Genomic DNA, 19,606 nt, shown 5'->3' on the forward strand with positions numbered 1-19,606 from the left:
TCCATCTCTTGCTCACCCTGTTTTTCTCTCACGTGCCCTCTTTCACTTAGTCGCTCTTTCTCTTCGTTTGCATCATTGGGGCCCTGCCACTAGGGGGTGACACTAAGTAGAATGTATACTTGGAAGTAGCTGCACCTCCATTACGAAGGAAGACTCTTTACTATTAATAGTTAATGATAACCACTGTTTTGCGAAGATGTTTTTATATATCGTTTTTACATATTTGATTAGATATTTTTCTTTCAGGTTTTGGGTACCAGTCAGAGCTGGAGCTTAGAGTGGCTGAAGCTGCTAGAAGACAGTACAACAAGTTAAAAATGCAAACAAAAGCTGAAATTCGACAAACGATTGATCGATTACTGGTTGGGGAATTTATTGTAAGTGTTTCTTAACAAAGCCAGGACTGTGGCATATCATTTACTGGTCCATTGTACAAATGTATTGTTTAAAGGTGAGGACTTGTGGTTCATCTAGTACACTTTCTATGCTTTTAAAGAACAACCCCTTTCCAAATGCATTATTGGTCATCATGGGGTTTCCCTTCCTCAGGACCTCTCTATGAGACAGCGGAGAGCCACTAATAAGCAGCAGCACTTGCCCTGCCAGATTCGGTTAATTTATTTTGACCTGTAGTGGCCACTGCAGCAGAAATGGTCAGTCAACGGCAATGCCTCCTTTCCCTGGCAAAATCAGCTGTTTGCTGGGGATCTCCGGTTTTCCCATATTAAAGGAGATGTCTGTGAAGAGTCAACCACTTTAAATGTACAGAATAATATAAGCTTTTAGAGTTTAAAGAGTAACTAAACATTTCAAAAACTTTTGACCTGTCATAAGTTATGATCGGTGGAGGTCCGAGCACTGAGACCCCCACTGGGTGATCTCTGTGCCGCTTAGTTTCTAATTGGCTTTACCTCGGAGCGGTGTACAGGCTCAATAGAAAGTCTATGAGTCCGTACACCGCTCGCTCTGCTTTCTGAGGAAAGACGATCAGAAGCGCTCACCCGAGTGCTTCTGCCGCTTCGTTTAATTCGTGATTGGTGGGGGTCTCAGTGCTCAGATTTCCACCAATCAAAACTCTGACATGTCAAAAGTTTTTCAAAAGTTTAACTTTAAATCTGTAATATAGGCTTTGAGATATCTTGCGTTCCTTATTTTTGGAGCGCTCATTTTCCCTTGTTCTGTAATGTCTAGTAATATAGCATTATCAGTGTATTCTCGTATGTAATGCAAACATATTGCTTTGAATTTAACACTACTTTTATTCTTTTCCTTCGTCAGGAAAACAGTAGGCGGTGGACGTTACGTCTTGATATCTGTGCCCCTCAGGTCATCTTTCCTGATGACTTCTTAAGCAAGGATCCAGTTCTAGTTGTGTTGGACTTGGGAAGAATCTTACTCACCAATTCTCAAGGTAACAAACCGAGTGGGAGAACTTTCCATATAGAAATGTGTTTGACGCGTTTGTTCCATGTGAATTAGCTACTGTTTTCGTGTGTTTTGAAAATTTTTAAAGCATATATACATCTTTAACCCCTTCCCGACATCTGCCGTATATATATACGGCGCACATGGGGTGGGGGGATAAGGAGCGGGCTCACGGGCTGAACCCTCTCCATAGAACGAGCGTGTCGGCTGTGTGTTACAGTTGACACTTCAGGGTAACGAGCGGAATCCCACTCGTTTAACCCATTAAATGCCACGGTCAATAGTCAGCCGCAGTATTTAAATGACACGATTGGGGTGCACCGTTCGTTGGCATGGCATCCTGGGGGCCTGATGAAGGTCCCCAGGTCCGTCATCTTTGTACTCCTAGTTTCCCACTACATTATATAGTACAATAAATGGTGCTGTGAAAATCTACAACTCGTTCCGCAAAAAAACAAGCCCTCATACGGCAATATTGATGGAAAAATAAAAAAGTTACGGCTTTTGGAAGGTGGGGAGGGAAAAACAAAAATGAAAATCCGAAAAATGGCTGTGGCGGGAAGGGGTTAAGCACTTATTTTACCGTTTTAGAAATGCATTATATAACATACGTATTGATCCGGAGTTACATCCTGTATTATTGCCCAGAGCTGCATTAATAATTCTGCAGGTTTTCGGAGATGAAATCTCACAGCCTTCCTTGCTGGTTCAAGGTTAGCACAGAGTTTGCTCTGATTTACATTCTGGGAAGTGTCGACGTTGGATATTAGGGGGGTATCTGACAACACGCTTGTTACCTGTTTCCAATGACGACCAGCAGGATTGTGAATGCAGCTGTGAAGTATAATACAGACTGAAATGTATAGGCATCATGCACACAACTGTTTCCATTTTGCTGACCGCAAAACATGGATCCTAGTGGCTTCCGCGTGTTGTCCGTTTTTCTTGCTGACCCATACACTAGAATGGGTGAGACAGACTGCAAACAAGGACAAGAATAGGACGTGTTATATAATTTTGCGGAACGTACCCGCAAAAAAACTGATGTGTGCTTAGCCCATAGAAATGAATGGTTCAGTATGCTATCCGCAAAAAACACGGATATGACACTGAAGGACATGAAGGAGCCTTTATTCCACATTTTATCTTTATATTCAAATGTGTACATACCCTTTAAACTTGGGGTTTATACTTTAGTCCTCAATTTAACCATTTTAACCTATAGTTCGCAATCTGTAAGGTGTTTTCATCATTATCAAGGATGGGTTCACTTTCATCTCCACCTCTGCGGCTCCTCAACAGTTGAGGGTAGAACTGGGCCATTTATAGATGGCAGTGATGTTTACGCATATCTATCTGTGTCTTTACATTGCAAGACTTGTGCTCTTCTTTTGTCTTCCAGATCATTGCAAGCTAAACATTTTAGATCAACTTTCTGCCGAAACAAACGAACTAAGCGATGACGAGTATAAAACCCCTTTAGCAACACCTTCCGGCAGTCCTCCACCAGAGATGGATGTCCAAACTGGGATGGACACGTCTAGCGGCAGCGGAACCGAGCCGAGCGAAGAGCAATTAGAAGCCTATTTACTAAGCAACAAAATGTATGAAAAATACACGCTGTCCTTTAAGGACTTGCAGATCATGGTTGGACACGTGAAAGAAAATTGGAAACACATTCAAGACAATGAAGTCGGGCCAACCCACGTAGTGGAAAAGTTTAATGTCCATTTGCAACTGGAGCGCAGATTGATCTACACGTCCGACCCGCAGTATCCTGGCGCTGTGCTTTCTGGTACCCTGCCAGATCTAAAAATCCATATCAACGAGGACAAGATATTCGCTTTAAGAAGATGCTTCACAAGCTTGTCCAGTGCTGAGAACAGAACAGCAGATAATACGCTGCTTAGGAAGGAGAAAATCTTCACGGACGCGGAGTACAATGGAAGGATGCAGGACTCCGTCATGAACCTAACCCAGAGCATCATCACTCTAGAGCAGCACACCAGGGAAGTTCTGGTGGAGTCGAAGCTTCTTTTAGCCGAGTTTAAGATAAATTACATGCAGCTCGGCGTAGAAAGTTGTGGCCGCTACATTTCGCTTCTGAAAGTTTTTGGGTCTAATGCACATTTTGTAAAGAGACCGTATGATGCAGAGGTGTCTCTTACCGTCCACGGTCTTCTCATGGTGGACACCATGCAGACATACGGCTCTGACTTCGATCTTCTCATGGCTTCTCACAAAAACTTGTGTCTAGACGCCCCAACAGGAAGTCTGCGCGAAAGCCGGGCGCAGTCGCCAGTGTCTGATCCCAACGACTTTTCATCTTCTCATCCGTACGTGAATCAAAATAAATATAACTCGCTAGAAAACATCAACTTAAAAGATCAAGAATCTCTTATAAAGATCGAATACCAGTTTGTAAGCTCGGAGTGCCCTTCAATGAATCTGGACAGCTCCTTGCAAGTGATGTCCGTGCAGGTTAACAATCTAGACATCATCCTTAACCCCGAAACGATGGTAGAACTTATTGCTTTTCTTCAGAAATCTTTCCCCCGGGATACCGACGATGCGAGCCCTCAGCCTTTAAAAGTTGACTTTGAGACCAATTATAGCGAGCAGGAGTCATACCAGTCAACGTATGAGCAGAACAGCCAAGTAGCCATCGACATTAATAGGTTAAACATCCTCCTCTTCAGGACGGTGACCATGCCTGATGGTAATAGCAGTGGGCGGAAAATTGCGACCGCCAGCATAGGTGGAACTAAAGTCAACGTATCTTTAGGAAGTCGATTTTCCGTCAACGGTTCACTCGGTTGCCTCCAGCTAATGGACCTAGCACAGGATTCTTCAAAAAACCAATATGTCATCAGTATCGGCAGTACAGCCGCTTATGAGAATCAAGGAAGTGATACCGAATGCTTTGAAGGCTTATTTCTCAGGAGAGATCCGAGCCACGTTCCCATGGAGGCTTTAAGTTTTACCTTTCTTGAGCAGTCCGAAGAAGAATTCGCCCTTAACCTTAAAATGGCATCATTACACTATAACCATTCAGCTAAGTTCCTAAAAGAACTGACCTTATCCATGGACGAGCTAGAAGATAATTTCCGTAACATGCTGAAGACCGCAGCCTCCAAGGTGTCTTCTGTCCTGGCCACCAAAACAGCAGAGTATAGCGAGATGGTTTCGTTATTCGAAACCCCCCGTAAATATCGGGACGCCATCATGCAATACGAGATGGATGAATACGACGGGTTCCGTCCTGGGAATGTCAAAACGGATACGGTAAAACTTATATTAAATATTAACATCGAGTCTCCGGTTGTGTCCGTACCTCGCAGTCCCGGAAGTCCTGAGCTGCTGGTCGGACATTTAGGGCAAATATTTATTCTGAATTTTGTATCGGATGATGAACAGTCAAGAAGCGACAGGTTACATGTCGAAATCAAAGATATTAAACTCTACTCATTGAATAGCAGCGTTCTTGCCGGACGAAAGGAATTCCAGTGTCCAGAACAAGCGTCTTCACGTCCCACGTCCAGCTCTGCCAGTGTGAACAGTCAGGAGGAACCACGTTTTACACGCAGTGATTTCTTTGAATCGCTGCAAAAGAATCAAGGTGCGTTCTCTTTAAAATGCTATACATGTATCCTAGTTACACTGTGCGGTATTAAATGGACATATACAGTAAAATTCCATTAGTCCGGCACACCTTGATCCAGAAATCCCAATAATCCAATGCCAAATAATTAGGAAGTTCCGATTTAATAATGGATTTGTGAGCTTGTCCTCTATATGGAGAAGCCACATTAACTTCTAGAGGCCTCCTTTGGGCGCAGGAACGTCCACAACATTATGGTGTTATAACATCGCCCCCTATGTGGAAATTTCCGAGCCCCCTAGGAGGTCTGTAATAGTTAATGTTGCCTCCTGCATGGGAATTACATACATAATTATATTTGTTTTAGTTAATCTCCTAATTATTTAAATAGTCCCCATGCAGGGGTTTACGTGAACTGCTACAGGGCACCTTTGCAGTTTAGGAACGTCTGCATCATCACAATCACGCCAGCGCACCGAAGAAGGCATTTCCGCTCCCCACAGGAGCTGAGAATAACTGCACATACTGTATACACCCGCTTCGCTACTAGGAATGGGGATATGCCCTAAAAATCTTCAGTTGGGTAACCCCCTTTAAAGGGCTTGTCCAGTATGGGGGCTGTTTTTTATACTGATGACCTATCCACAGAATAGGTCATCAGTATATGACCTGAGGGGGTCCGACACCCAGACACCGCACCGGTTATCTTCTCAGGCTGCCTCCAGGTGCTGGATGCTATGCAGGGGTCGGTGCCGGGAGCAAAAGACTATGACCACTATATAGTAGTTGTGCTGGGTTACCTTATTCACATAAATAGAAGCAGAGCTGCAGTACTGCAGCACGATCGCTATACAGTGTACGGAGCCATCTGCTACCGGCACCAGCCCCTGCATAGCCTCCGGTGTCTGGAGGCAGCCGGAATAGCTGATTGGTGTGGGGTCCGGTTGTTGGACCCCCACAGATCATATGCTGATGACCTATTCTGTGGCTGGGTCATCAGTGGAAAAAACAGTCCCCAAACTGGACAACCCCTTTAACTGTAGTCTGTGTTGGGACAACCCCTTTCAATACACATGGACGTCATAGAATGGGGGGCATTTAGTTCTACATTTGTGTGACCGTCCACAGCTCTCCCGAGAAATATCAGCTAGAAAACAAAATTTGATTTCCAAGTCCTGTATAAAAAGGCTTAATTTTTTTACATTTATATTAGTGCAAAATATGCTTTGATTTCCTACAATTGTAACAACGTGTTTTGCTGTTCAGCTTTCCATATCCTACACAACACGACCATACAGTTTAAAATGGAGAAGTTCAATATAGAGCGCGATGGCGAACTGACCTTTCCCTACACTGAAGACTCCTTAGAGGTGGGAAGCATTTTGAAGATCGAGGGAAATTTTGTCAATAATGTTCAGGTAAGAAGACTATTCTAGAAAATACCGAAAACTGCTCCAGCAAAAATAAATACATCCCATGTATTCTTCTGTCCATTGTGGCTCAGATCCTGCCATCTATCTCCTCTACAGTATAGTGAGTATGTAATAACTACACTGGTCTGGAGCATAGAGATCAAGGATGGTCACCAGCTGGCTGAGGCTCATGTTGCCAAGCAACAGCTAGGCACTGCCTTCAAAACACACCTTGAAAAAAACCTATTCAAGTGAATTAGAACTAAAGGGGTTTTCTGGAGAAAAACATTGATGACCTATTCTTGGGATCAATGTGCGATCACTGAGGATCGACCCCTGATCAGCAATACTAAACGGGTGTCATGCTCAAGTGAGCGCCGCCGCTTCTTCGATGTACGGCTCGTCCGTCCATACGTGTGACTTTGCCTGGTCCTGTAGCCCACCCCATGCCGAGGTAGCCCCTTCATTTGTACGTGATCGTATCTCCAATGAAGGATAGGACATCAATGCTTTTAGTATAGATCATTTTTTTTTAATGTTTCTATAATGGGAATGTTCTGATTGTGTCTTCTCTTATGCAGGTGGTTCTAGCAAAACACGTCTACGAGCAGGTTCTGCAGACGCTTGATAACCTGGTATACAATGAAGATGTGAACAAACTGCCTCAAAGCTCCGCCAGTCCAAGCAGTCCCGTCACCCCAGAAAAGCTTCTCAGTAAAGGTGCCGACGTCTTTAACGATCAGAGGGAGAGACACTTGTTCAATAATCACAGCTTTAGATCTCTATCCAGCAAGTCCGTTTCTACTCCTGAGAAGACGCCGTTTACTCAGATTCAAGCAAATTTTCGTATCTCCGAATTACAGATTCAGCTGAGCGGAGATCTTACTCTTGGTGCCCAAGGCTTAGTGAGTTTGAAGTTGCAAGACTTTGACATTGAGTTTAATAAAGATCACCCGCACACGCTAGCTATACAGATTGCATTGCGATCCCTACTCATGGAAGATCTGCTCGAAAAGAACCCAGATTCAAAGTACAAGAACCTCATGGTATCAAGAGGAGCACCAAAACTTTCAAGCTTGGCCCATAAAGAATATCTGTCGCAATCCTGTCCATTAGTGTCTCATGCGGAATATCCGGACATGCCGAGATCCTTACCTTCTCACATGGAGGAAGCACCGAATGTATTCCAGTTATACCAGAGACCGGCATGTTCTTCACGGAAGAAACCAAGTGAAGAAATCGATTCTGAGTATCCATTGACTCCACCACCTTCTCCTACATCCGAGGGAGAAAAGACGTCCTACACTAAGGACGGTTTTGATGAGTCCTTGGTTCATATAAACGTTTTCCTGGTGGACAGAAATCACCCTGAATTTTCTTCGAAGTACAAACGCATCAATCGTGGCGTCAATGTGGATTTTAACTGCTTGGACGTATTGGTCACACTGCAAACATGGGTGGTGATTTTAGACTTCTTTGGAATTGGGTCGACAGCTGACAACCATGCGTTGAAGCCTGAACCTGCCGATATCCGACAGTCATTGAGATCAGAGGCGGGCACGACCGCCAGTACTGCTGCCCAAGAACACACCAACACAAAGATGGATCTCAAGGTATAAGAAGGGATTAGATACATTGCATTGTGGCTTATGTGAGATGTAAAGCTATTACTAATTACGTTTTTTTTGTCTTTCTAGGTTCACTCACTCTCATTGGTGCTAAAGAAGACCTCTAGTGAATTAGCTAAAGCAAGCGTATCCAAGCTAACTGCCCATCTTGAAATTATTGGTGAGTGTGAGTGACCTATTGGTCATGTCTGTTTTAGTAAATACTCAAAAAATAACAATTCTGGAGCATCTTTTCTTAACATTTTGTGTTGTGCCGTTCCTCTGTTATTCCTCCTGGAAATGTATAAATAAAGTGGCAGCTGGGTAATAGCAATAGGGTGTTTTGCTATACTGTCAGCACGGATTAGATTGTGTTAGAGGGTGTAGGGACACACTATATTGACAAGTAGTATGGTGATGCCCAGTTGTCACTTTATTAATACATTTTCTGGAGGAACACCAGAGGGATGACGCAATGTTGAGTTCTGAGAATAAGTTCACAGAATTATTTCATGAAGAACATAAGTATTTAGTGAGAGACATGTGAGAGCTCGGTGGTCCTCTTTAAACTTGTGTTACTCCTTTCCATGTGCCCCCTGCTTCTTGCTAACCTTCATACAGCGGGTCAGCAAGAACAACACTAGTGAAAAGGATTATCACATGACTGCACAATCTGAACACACAGAGTTTGTTTGTAGTCTGTTACCATGGAGACACAGGTCTGCAGAGGAGGTGTTTGCACAAAACGGTAGGATGTTTTTTTTTTAATAAAGAATCTTTGCAAAGTTGCTTCATTTTGTTTTTAGGAGCAACAAAAAAAGGTTGCTATAGTGCATATATCCTTTTTGTTAATTTGGTGGTGTAAAAAGTCTACATGTTTTAACACATTTCCAATGAAGTTGTTTTGGGTTTTTCTTAAAGAGTCTCTGTCACCACATTATAAGTGGCCTGTATTGTACATGATGTGATCGGTGCTGTAATGTAGATAACAGTGTTTTTTATTTAGAAAAACGTTCATTTTTGACAGAGTTATGACCTATATTAGCTTTATGCTAATGACTTTCTGAATGTACAACTGGGCGTGTTTTACTTTTTGACCAAGTGGGCGTAGTGGAGAGGAGTGTATAACGCTGACCAATCAGTGACCAATCAGCGTCATACACTTCTCCCCATTCATTTACACTGCAGATAGCGATATAGCTATATCACTATGTGCAGCCTCATACACACACTATAACGTTACTGCAGTGTCCTGACAATGAATATACATTCCCTCCAGCCAGGACGTGATGTGTATTCAAAATCCTGATACTTCTGTAGCGTCTCTGTGATTTACAGCACAGCGAGATCTCGCTGTGAATGACAGCTTACAGCGTAATCTCGCGAGACTACGCCTGCTATGCTGTAACTCACACAGACGCTACAGAAGTGGTCAGCATTCTGAATACACATGACGTCCTGGCTGGAGGTAATGTATATTCATTGCCATGACACTGCAGTAACGTTATAGTGTGTGTATGAGGCTGCACATAGTGATATAGCTATATCGCTATCTGCAGTGTAAATGAATGGGGAGAAGTGTATGACGCTTATTGGTCACTGATTGGTCAGCGTCATACACTCCCCTGTACAACGCCCACTTGGCCAAAAAGTAAAACACGCCCAGTTGTCCATTGAGAAACTCATTAGCATAAATCTAATACAGGTCATAACTCAGTTTAAAAATTATCATTTTTCTAAATAAAAACCACTGGTGTAATCTACATTACAGCGCCGATCACATCATGTACAATACAGGCCACTTATAATGTGGTGACAGAGACGCTTTAAAGGTTGAATTTCAATAATTGTTGTTTCCGTCTCTTCCTCACTGCAGAGGGAGATTTAGCCTTGCAGGGAAGCATTGGCAGCCTGTCATTGAGTGACTTGACTGTACATGGCGAGCTGTACACCGAGCGCTTCACAACAAGCGGAGACGAGGCGCTGATCTTCCACATTTTCAAGTAATGATTTTTCTTTTTGTTTTAATATCCAATTTACGATTGTTATTTGAAACTGATTTCCAAACGTTATATCTGGCACAAGTCAGTTCTTGGATGTGTTATCATTAAACATTGTGTAGATACGGCCCTCCTGATCCCAAACTGAAGAGAGAGTATGACATGCGTGTCAGCCTGAGGATGGCCTCCGTGCAGTACGTTCACACTCAGCGCTTCCAGTCTGAAGTTATCGCCTTTATCCAGCACTTCACACAATTGCAAGACGTCCTCGGCCGGCAGAGGGCGGCTATTCAAGGTCAAACCGTAAGTGGAGAAAGTCTGAATGTTTCTACGGTGCGTAATGGGAAAATTCTCCGACTCTTCAAGGTATTTATTTTTGTTTATTAAGGTTAGAGACCAGGCGCAGAGGGCCTCCCGTATCTTACTGGACATCGAGGCTGGAGCCCCTGTGCTCCTCATACCCGAGAGTTCCCGTTCTAACAACTTAATTGTGGCCAACCTTGGGAAACTCAAAGTGAAGAACCGCTTTCTGTTCTCGGGGGCCCATGGGACATTCTGTTTAAAAGATAAGGTAAAGTTATAGTGTATTGTATGACTACTACTTCCATAATTGATCACAAGTCAACTATACACCATGTAAGCAACATTGTTTTAGGCCTCATTCACACGAACGTATTTTTGTCCTCCCGTAAATACGGGTCCTTGGTCACACGTATTCGACCCGTATTGCACCAGTATTTATGGACCCGTGCCCGTAAATACGGGTCCGGTGTCACCAGTATTCCACCCGTATTTACGGGCACGTTTTCGCTGCAAAATTGCACTGCAGTAATCGGCAGCCCCTTCTCTCTATCAGTGCAGGATAGAGAGAAGGGGCAGCCCTTTCCGCAGTAAAAGTAAAAGAAATTCATACTTACCCGGCCGTTGTCTTGGTGACGCGTCTCTCTCTTGACATCCAGTCCGACCTCCCTGGATGACGCGGCAGTCCATGTGGCCGCTGCAGCCTGTGATTGGCTGCAGCGGTCACATGGGCTGAAACGTCATCCCAGGAGGCCGGACTAGAGGAAGAAGCAGGGAGTTCTGCGTAAGTATGAACGTCTTTTTTTACACGTTGATCTATATTGTGATCGGAATTCACTGTCCAGGGTGCTGAAAGAGTTACTGCCGATCGTTTAACTCTTTCAGCACCCTGGACAGTGACTATCCACTGACGTCGCCTAGCAACGCTCCGGTAATTACGGGTGCACACACACACGTAGTCACCCGTAATTACGGCCTGAAATAGGACATGTTCTATATTTTTCAACGGCACGGGCACCTTCCCGTAAGCATACGGGGAGGTACCCGTGGCCAATAGAAGTCTATGGGCCCGTAAAAACATGCCGTAATTACGGGCGTTTTTACGTTCGTGTTCATGGGGCCTTACTTGAATTGTCGACCAAAGGTAGATTAGCAATTTTATAGACCAGGTAATATGGAGCAATAAATGCCTCATGAAGACCACCCCTTCCCTAAAGATAGCTGCCCCAACTATCAGCTCCTCGCCTGTGCCCTAGAACCTCCAGCGATCAGATGTTGTCAGAAGAAGCCCCGACTAGCCATATATACAGTTGCCGCTGCAGGGGAGATGTAGTGTTACACGGTCGGCCATTCAAATGATATCAGATATCATAGTTACCAGCCTGATTGTTATGTCTGCTTTAGAAATACAAGATTTTTTTTTCCATTTTTGTTTGTTCTAAAGGACTTAATTTTACATGGGTCTTCCTACAAGGATCCTGTGTTATTAAAGGTATAGCATTTACATCACGGGTCTTTAGGTTTGAGAGTGTCTTTCTAAACCTTATGGAATTCTGCTGGATTATTCACTAAATGAAACCTGTTGGCAATGTGTAAATGTCTTAACAGACAATGCCGCCATTTTATTGGCGGCCGTCTGTACAGTCAATCCAGTACCACCTTCAATAAGATGCCACGTTTTCCGTATTTTAGTGGTGGCAAGATAGTAATACCCCCTATAAGGAACATAAAATGATTGCCCTAACCCATCATCACTCTTGGGATTATGGTGAGGTTGTGTTTATACATAATAGATAATCTGAACAAGCAGAGCTGCAGTGTAAAGCATGGAAGGGACAGGGCAAAAGCCTCTATAGACACAGGAAGTGGATTTCAGATTCCCGGACAATTCAGGTATTTGCAGACACTGATTATATCTGTGTCTTCGTGAAACAGAATAGAAAAGCAGCCAACAAGTAAATAAATGGCAGGTAAGCACTACCAGGGATAAGTGTCCAAACCACATTAAAACCTAAAATTTGAGCACCTGTGGCTTCTAACACTGTAGCAGGTCACTATTCAGCACAGCGCTGTACTCTGGCCCTATAAAAGGCGCTGACAATGTACGGTAATTAAAATAAATTTATACTGAAAAACATATTGCAGGTTATAATCGGAGAATTCCCATAAGTGTGGACTGACGTTTTTTTAGCACTTTCTCTGGTTTGTTTGTGTTGCATATTAATTTCCATACTTTTCTTGCCCAGTAATAAGCGCTTTGAGGACTCGCATGCCCGCATTATCACAGGTTATCCTTTCACCATCCACCAATCAGAAGATCAGGGGGGCGTTTGCACCCATTATATTCCCAGTATATTTTATATATAAGCGATAACATTAAACCGCTGACAGGCGGAGGTAATAACATTGATGATCTCGTTACAATGGCGCCTGACAAGGGGTGCGATATATTATGCAGCAAGTGAGGAGTCCGTCCTAGAAGTTGATGTGTTGTAAGCAGGAAAAAAGGACCGGTGTCAGGATCTGAGCGACTTTGACCAGGGAAAAATCATGATGACTGGGACAAATCGTCTCCAAAACAGCAGCGCTTTTGGGGGTGTTCCTGGTATGGTATGTAGTGGTTCGTACCTACCAAAAGTGCTCCAAGGTAGGACAACAGGTGAACCAGCAACAAGGTCTTGGACGCCTGAGGGTCACAGATTTGCGTTAGGAGAGAAGGCTAGCCTTCATGGTCCGATCCCGTAGAAGAGATACTGTAGCGTTGAAAGTTACTGCCGCCTATGGTAGAAAGATGTCAGAACATGCAGAGCATCGCAGTTGCTGTGTTTGGGGCTGCTTAGACCCAGACTTGTCAGAGTGCCCGTGCTGACCCTCTGTCCACCGCTGAAAGTGCCTACAATGGGCACGTGAACATCAAAACTGGAGCAATGGAAGAAGGAGGCCTGGTCTGATGAATGGCGTTTTCTTTTATATCACGTGGGCAGCCAGCTGCATGCCTGTCACTTACCTGGGGAAGAGATGGCACCAGGATGCATTATGGGAAGAAGACATGGGTCCTGGCATTCATGTGGATGTGACTTTGACACGTACCACCTACCTAAACATTGCGGCAGACCAATCCACCCCTTTTAATTTTTTTATTTCTGTTACCTATATAGTGCCAACATATTCCGCAGCGCTGTACATAGGTCATCATTGGGGCTCACAATCGAAATTCCCTATCGGTATGTTCCCTTGAGGGTAGCGCCATTTTATATTTGCGGCAGTGGCTACTAGTGAACACGTGCACTACGTCAGCTTATAATATCGGAGTCTCCACTTTGCTTAGTCTCCACTTTAGCTCAGATTTCCTGGTCGTTGGGTCTCCAGATCTGGACTTGAACTGTTTTTTCTGTCTCTGATATTGAGTTGTGTGCTGTGCATGAGTTTTTGCTGGCCATACTGCATGTATATGATGTGATGTGCTGTTTTGATGGGGTTTTCTGGGATTGTATAACTATTTACGGACTTGTAGCTACGTTGAGTCTTCTACGGGTCAGATGTTACAGCTCCTCAGTTTCTAGTCTTTGAACTGTGACCGAACTTCCAGTGGATAAAATCGTCGTCCTCTAGTTCTGTTCCCATAGGTGCACGGCTTGTTCGCTGCAGTACAGTTATCAGAGCTCTTGTAATAGGCCGTGCACTTGTGTGATCATCACATGACCAGGGCAGGCTCTTATTAAATGACAGCTAGCAGAGATCTTGAAAATTGTCAGGAATTGATACAGAAAGAATATTTGAAAATGTTATAAATTATACATAAAATACCTTTTTTTTTGCTGAAAACATAATACCCCTCTAAATTATCTGTCGTTATTCATTGTAATATTTAGGGCATACTATGGGATCAGCCAGACACCGAAGTTAAAGTCGTTAACTGTATATATTTCTCTTTCCATTAGTGTTTGGGTACATCTTCATCGCCGATTGTTACTCCGGAGCACAAACCAAGTTCTAGGAGGAGCGACCTCCGAGCAAGCGCCAACTATGAGTCTGTAGAAGGTCTAGTCATGACTCCAACCTCAAAGTCTAAGAAGGAAACAAAAATATCTTCTGAACCTGAATATCCTGACAATCCTGGTAAGAACTCCTAAAACATCCTCATTAAAGCGGTTTTCCAGCGAGTTAAAATTGATGTCCTCTCATCAGGATAGGCCATCAATATCTGATCGGTAGGGGTCTGACTCTCAGCACCTTCGCCGATCATCTGTTTTGCAGGGGCCATGGCACTGATGCGATCGCTACTTTCCATTCATTCCCTTTACTGCTCCGTATCATGAAACGCCGACACACTTGTAGTGGCGGTTCACAGTATTGCAACCTACTCCCATTCCTTGTCCTGAGGGTTTTCTATTATGTATCAGCAAATTTAAAATGTCCATGCTTTTTAGCTCACAGGGTTTTCCCTAAACTGCAACAACAATTGTAGCAAACGTTCAGCTGTGAGAAGTTCTAGGTCTCTATGTGTTTTGTGTATGCACACCCTTTGCATGCACAAATAAAACCTTAAAAAAATCATCTTATATCCCGATGCACATTTATTTTCTAAAACCTGGCACAATGCAAAAATGCCATCCAGCACTTTACACTCATGGGCGCCTTCATGCAAATATTTCTACTCTTCAAATATATTGCAGCTAGGGCTTTCTAGCCATGTCATATCATATTACAGACGTCCATGGCAGTGAAAGGGTTGATCATACAGGTGAACATTCACACTAGTGTTTTGTCTTCCAACTCCTAAGACCTGGTCATAAAATCAGCATCTGTTTTTGTTTTTCTCTGTAGATGACCACATCTGCTTGTTGGACTGCATTGTGGTTGACCTTCAGGACATGGACATCTTTGCTGCGGAGAGACATCCTATAGAACCCGTTGATGCTCAGGAGAAATTGCGCTCAGACCTTTTGTTCCCCTCTTATGTGGTCCGACAGATGGGCGGAAGTCTTCTAACAGAACAATGCCGACTGAAGTTACAGCTAGAGAGGAACTTGGATAAGTAAGTCTTTTTTTATTTGGATAAGTATTATAGATACAGTAAAAAAAAAAAATCCTAAAAAGGTGACAAATATGAGTACGACGATCCGCGTAAATATCGGGCGTATACACTGGACGTGTCCATAGAGTATGATGGGCCCAGCTGATGCCAGAAGTCTCTCTGTTTGGCATATGTTCAAGTGGTATGTGTTGGCGCACCCTATTATTCTACTGTACTGAAAATAGTAGACCGCTATGCTTCCCCGTACTAATGGTTGCCGCAAAAAAACGTATACCGTGCAGTAAATTATTTAAGTCAATTGGTGATTTAAAGAGAATCTTTCATCTCCCCATACATGTGCAGCATGTAATGGGCCGGGCTGCACAAACTCTGGGGCACTTTAAAAAAATTTCGACCTCCCTCCGTTATTTAGATATCGGTCCCGTTATATTTGACACCCGATATTTAAATAACCCCCTGAACAGTCAACGGGGGCGTGTAACTCTATAGCATACATCAAGGCTGTACTTTCAGCATATATGTTTGGAGGGTTTCCCAACGTATACGCCAAAACTGGAGAAAAAAGTAGATGTGATCAGAGTCTAAGGCTAGGGCTACATGGCGACTTTGGCCACGGCACAGGTCGCGCGGCCAACGCTCGCTGTGTGGCCCTGCCTGCATTGCAGGTAATGAAAGTCAATGTCTTTGGCCGCACATCCTGTGTCGCGGCCAAAGTCGCCATGTAGCCCTAGCCTTACGCTGATACAATTAATTGGGCTATCATCTTTAGGCAACCCCTTTTTAAATGCCTTATGAGGGCAAAATTAGGATCGTGACACCCCCCTCCTGTTCGCCGTAAGGAGAGACGCTACAAAAAGCAACTCTCACATATGTTTTATTTTCTTTCTAGAGAAATAAGTCACTCTGTACCGGACATGTCGATTCACGGCAGTCTGTCCTCCGTACACTGCTCGCTGGATCTCAGTAAATATAAGTTAATCAAAGGACTACTGGAGAATAATTTAGGAGAACCCGTTGAGGATTTTATGCGGCCATATGACTTGCAGGATCCAAGGATTCACGTAAGATAAGAGTTTGTGTTCTGTCTGGCTGTCTTGAACAGATGTAATTGAAATAAGTGATATCATGTTTATTCTTATGTCAAATAGGAACAGGAGTAGGAAGGTTTACATGTTCTGTATCGTCTGCCCGTCACATAAGACTAGCGATACATGGCAACTTAAAATCTCGCATGACACTCAAATGGGTTTGAGTTTTTTTTATTTTCTATGGGAAACATCAAATGTGACCAAATTACTGCAAAAATTGTGTAGACCTCACCTAGCTCCGATGGAGAAGCAGAGGCAAATAGCGACGATGCTTTAAAACCTCTTTGGTATTAGTACTGAATGTATTGAATTCTAATAGCGATTGATGGCACACGTCCAATATATGCCATGAGTATGTGATCGGCCGAGGGCAGACCACCGGGACCCCAGAAGCCCTGCAGAAAGAGGAGATGGAGAAAGTATTAAGAGTAAAGTTATGTTCAGATCGGATGGAATCGCTGCAGCAAATTATTAATTCATGTACCTTTTATATTAATATTAGTCAGGATGACATTATTTCCATTTGATAATTTTTTTTTCTCACTACAGACTGTTTTAAGCGGGGAGGTTTACACTGGAGTGTCGTTCCTCATTGATATGGTTAATGTCAGCCTTGAACTTCTTGAAGACACAGGAAAAGATGGAGTTAGCCATTCTCTAGCCCGGTAAGAAAAGAAAGTATTTGTCTGCATTTAAAGGGATTGTCCAGACTTAAAGAAGTATTGCAGCAGATAGTTGCACGTATTCCGACGTATGCCACTGTATAGCCATACAGTGGCATACATTGGGCATTGGCCACAATGTTAAGAAAAAATGTATATTGTAAGATATACATTTTTATTTTTTTTGCAGTGGCCCATTGTATAGGAAGAAAAGTCTGCTGCGCTTTCCTATACAAAAAAAAAAAAAAAGATATGCCAGGGCATCCACTCTGATGGAGGCCAAAAGGACTCTCTTGTGACCTCCGTCCGGTGAATAGGGCCCCTATCGTCTTATGCGCCAGGAACTGCCCTGGCGCATAGGCCGGATGTGTCCACATAGTTTTGTGAACCTAGCCTAAGCAGTTGGTATGGAGCGTTGGTCGAGCTTGCGCCACTGCTCCACACTACACTATTGGAGTTCTGTAAACAACCACGTTAGTGGTCACTGAATCCATAACTCCCATATAGATGTGCGGAGGAGCAGCGAATGTTCCCATTCACTGACAACAAACAGAAATCTTGAAAATGGCACAAAGTATGACACCCCTTTAATTCTTAGGTCTATTTTAGAGCATTAGTTAAGCTTCCTGATACACCTTTTTTTAGTACAAAACCAGAAGAGCGGTGGACATTTATACCGGGTCAGTCCGGCGTACCGTCAATCTTATTCATATGTCCTCACTGAACCCTGTCTGATTTGGGGAGGGGGATCGGTACCGTTTTTTTTTGTTGTGTTTCCGTCTTGTAATTTTCTTTTTTCTTTTTCGACTTTAGGTTTGACTTTAAAAAATCGAAGCTGCTTTTTGAGATCTTTTCAAACCAAACTAAATCCATTAACCTGGTTTCACATTCTATGATGGCCTTTGACACTCGTTACACTGGACACAACTCACCCACCACCCAAAAGCCTAATGTGTTCAACTGCATCCTGCAACCATCCAAGAGCAATAGCAACCCCGGCTCCTTACAGATAGAATTACATCACCGGTAAGAAAATGCGTGCACCCCGGGTACACATTCACTAAAAGAAGTGGTTTTTATAGGGTTTTGTTAAAATATATTTATCACAGCAGTTTAAATCTATTACAGAAAATGTTATAAAAGGATCTTTAGTGTAGATACAATGTACCAAAGTCTGAGGCTGCACTACTGAGAAATTCTGAAGACTGCATGTTGGGTACAGTGTTGTTATTGAAGCCTTACGTGTATCCAGATCGCCAAACACGTGTACACAGATCGCCAAACACGTGTACACAAAACTGCCTCTATTTAAAGGGGATGTCTCACAATTGTATTGCCCTCCACTCCATGCAATACAGCTATTGCCCGGAGTGGAATCGCCCAACCTAGCTACCACTATGTAAACCTTTGATGGGTAATTATTTTTTTTTAATAAACCGGTCAGTCAGTGTGTTTGGTGTAACTTTCTAATTTAGTTTTTATTTAAAATTTGTTGTACTTTTTTAGATACATCTGCTCTGCATTCTCTATATAGAACAGTTGTATGTAGTCCTAAATCCTGTTCCCGTCTCTAAAACACCGGATCCCCCTGTAATCTACATCTAAGTTCATAATTTAGATGTGATAGATTACAGGTGGATCCTGCATGTTCGAGACACGCAGCACCCGCTGACACTGAACCCGTCAGGTCATAGCGAAAGATACAGCTACTCTGTATAGAGAATACAGAGCAGCTGTATCTAAAAGAGTAAATCTAATTTTTAATAAAAAACTAATTATAAAGTTACACCAAACACACTGGCCTGTTTATTAAAGAAACAAGAACTAAAAAAAAAAAGCCCCTCAAAGGTGTATATAGCCTTTAAGGTCCTTTTACATGGGCCAATTATAGGGCAAACATTTTCATGCTTTCATATCCGATTATTGCCTTATGTAAACCGGGCAACGATCAGCTGGTGAATGAGTAAATGTTCGTTCATCAGCTGATTTGTATCGTTTATGCCGCAAGAAATATTATCGTTGTCGGCAGCACATGGAGACGCGCTGCCAACATGATAGAAATGTATGGGGACAAGCGATCATAGTAACGATCGCTCGTCCCATGCGTAACCAATTCTAGCTCCTTGAGAAAGGCGCCAACAAGTGCCGATAAGCAAGATGTCTCATTGATTGGCGCTTATTTTCACGGCCCATATTGGCCAATGTAAAAGGACCTTCACTATATTCCATATCAGGGCATATAAACGTCATAGACGGTGACTCCGGCTCAGTACCCCCCCCCCCCGCCAACCCTCTATGAACCTGAACTGAACCTGCCCAGCCATATATTTTATGGACCATTTTTATTTTAGAGGACCCTTACTTATGCAGTCCCAGTCGATTTGCAGTTATGGGGTGTTATGTTATGTACCCACCCGGGAACCTGTATGCCAAGCCACCTATTGTAAAATCTATGCATACATACACCTGGAGT

General features: G+C 43.3%; 1 protein-coding gene across 3 annotated transcripts in view; it reads left to right on the forward strand.

Moving 5' to 3' along the window:
- VPS13D (vacuolar protein sorting 13 homolog D) overlaps positions 1-19,606 on the forward strand; it is a 146,454-nt gene that overhangs the window by 22,025 nt on the left and 104,823 nt on the right. For all 3 annotated transcript variants that reach the window (XM_075839505.1, XM_075839504.1, XM_075839506.1), the window contains 14 exons: positions 247-377; positions 1,279-1,411; positions 2,828-5,044; positions 6,293-6,444; positions 7,020-8,051; positions 8,136-8,226; positions 9,922-10,048; positions 10,168-10,348; positions 10,434-10,616; positions 14,287-14,464; positions 15,173-15,383; positions 16,273-16,444; positions 17,021-17,136; positions 17,947-18,159. In XM_075839505.1, the coding sequence (XP_075695620.1) occupies positions 247-377; positions 1,279-1,411; positions 2,828-5,044; positions 6,293-6,444; positions 7,020-8,051; positions 8,136-8,226; positions 9,922-10,048; positions 10,168-10,348; positions 10,434-10,616; positions 14,287-14,464; positions 15,173-15,383; positions 16,273-16,444; positions 17,021-17,136; positions 17,947-18,159 (5,137 nt within the window). The remainder of the gene's footprint in view (positions 1-246; positions 378-1,278; positions 1,412-2,827; positions 5,045-6,292; positions 6,445-7,019; positions 8,052-8,135; positions 8,227-9,921; positions 10,049-10,167; positions 10,349-10,433; positions 10,617-14,286; positions 14,465-15,172; positions 15,384-16,272; positions 16,445-17,020; positions 17,137-17,946; positions 18,160-19,606) is intronic.

Source organism: Rhinoderma darwinii, chromosome 10 (genome assembly GCF_050947455.1).
Source record: "Rhinoderma darwinii isolate aRhiDar2 chromosome 10, aRhiDar2.hap1, whole genome shotgun sequence".
NCBI lineage: Eukaryota > Metazoa > Chordata > Amphibia > Anura > Rhinodermatidae > Rhinoderma > Rhinoderma darwinii.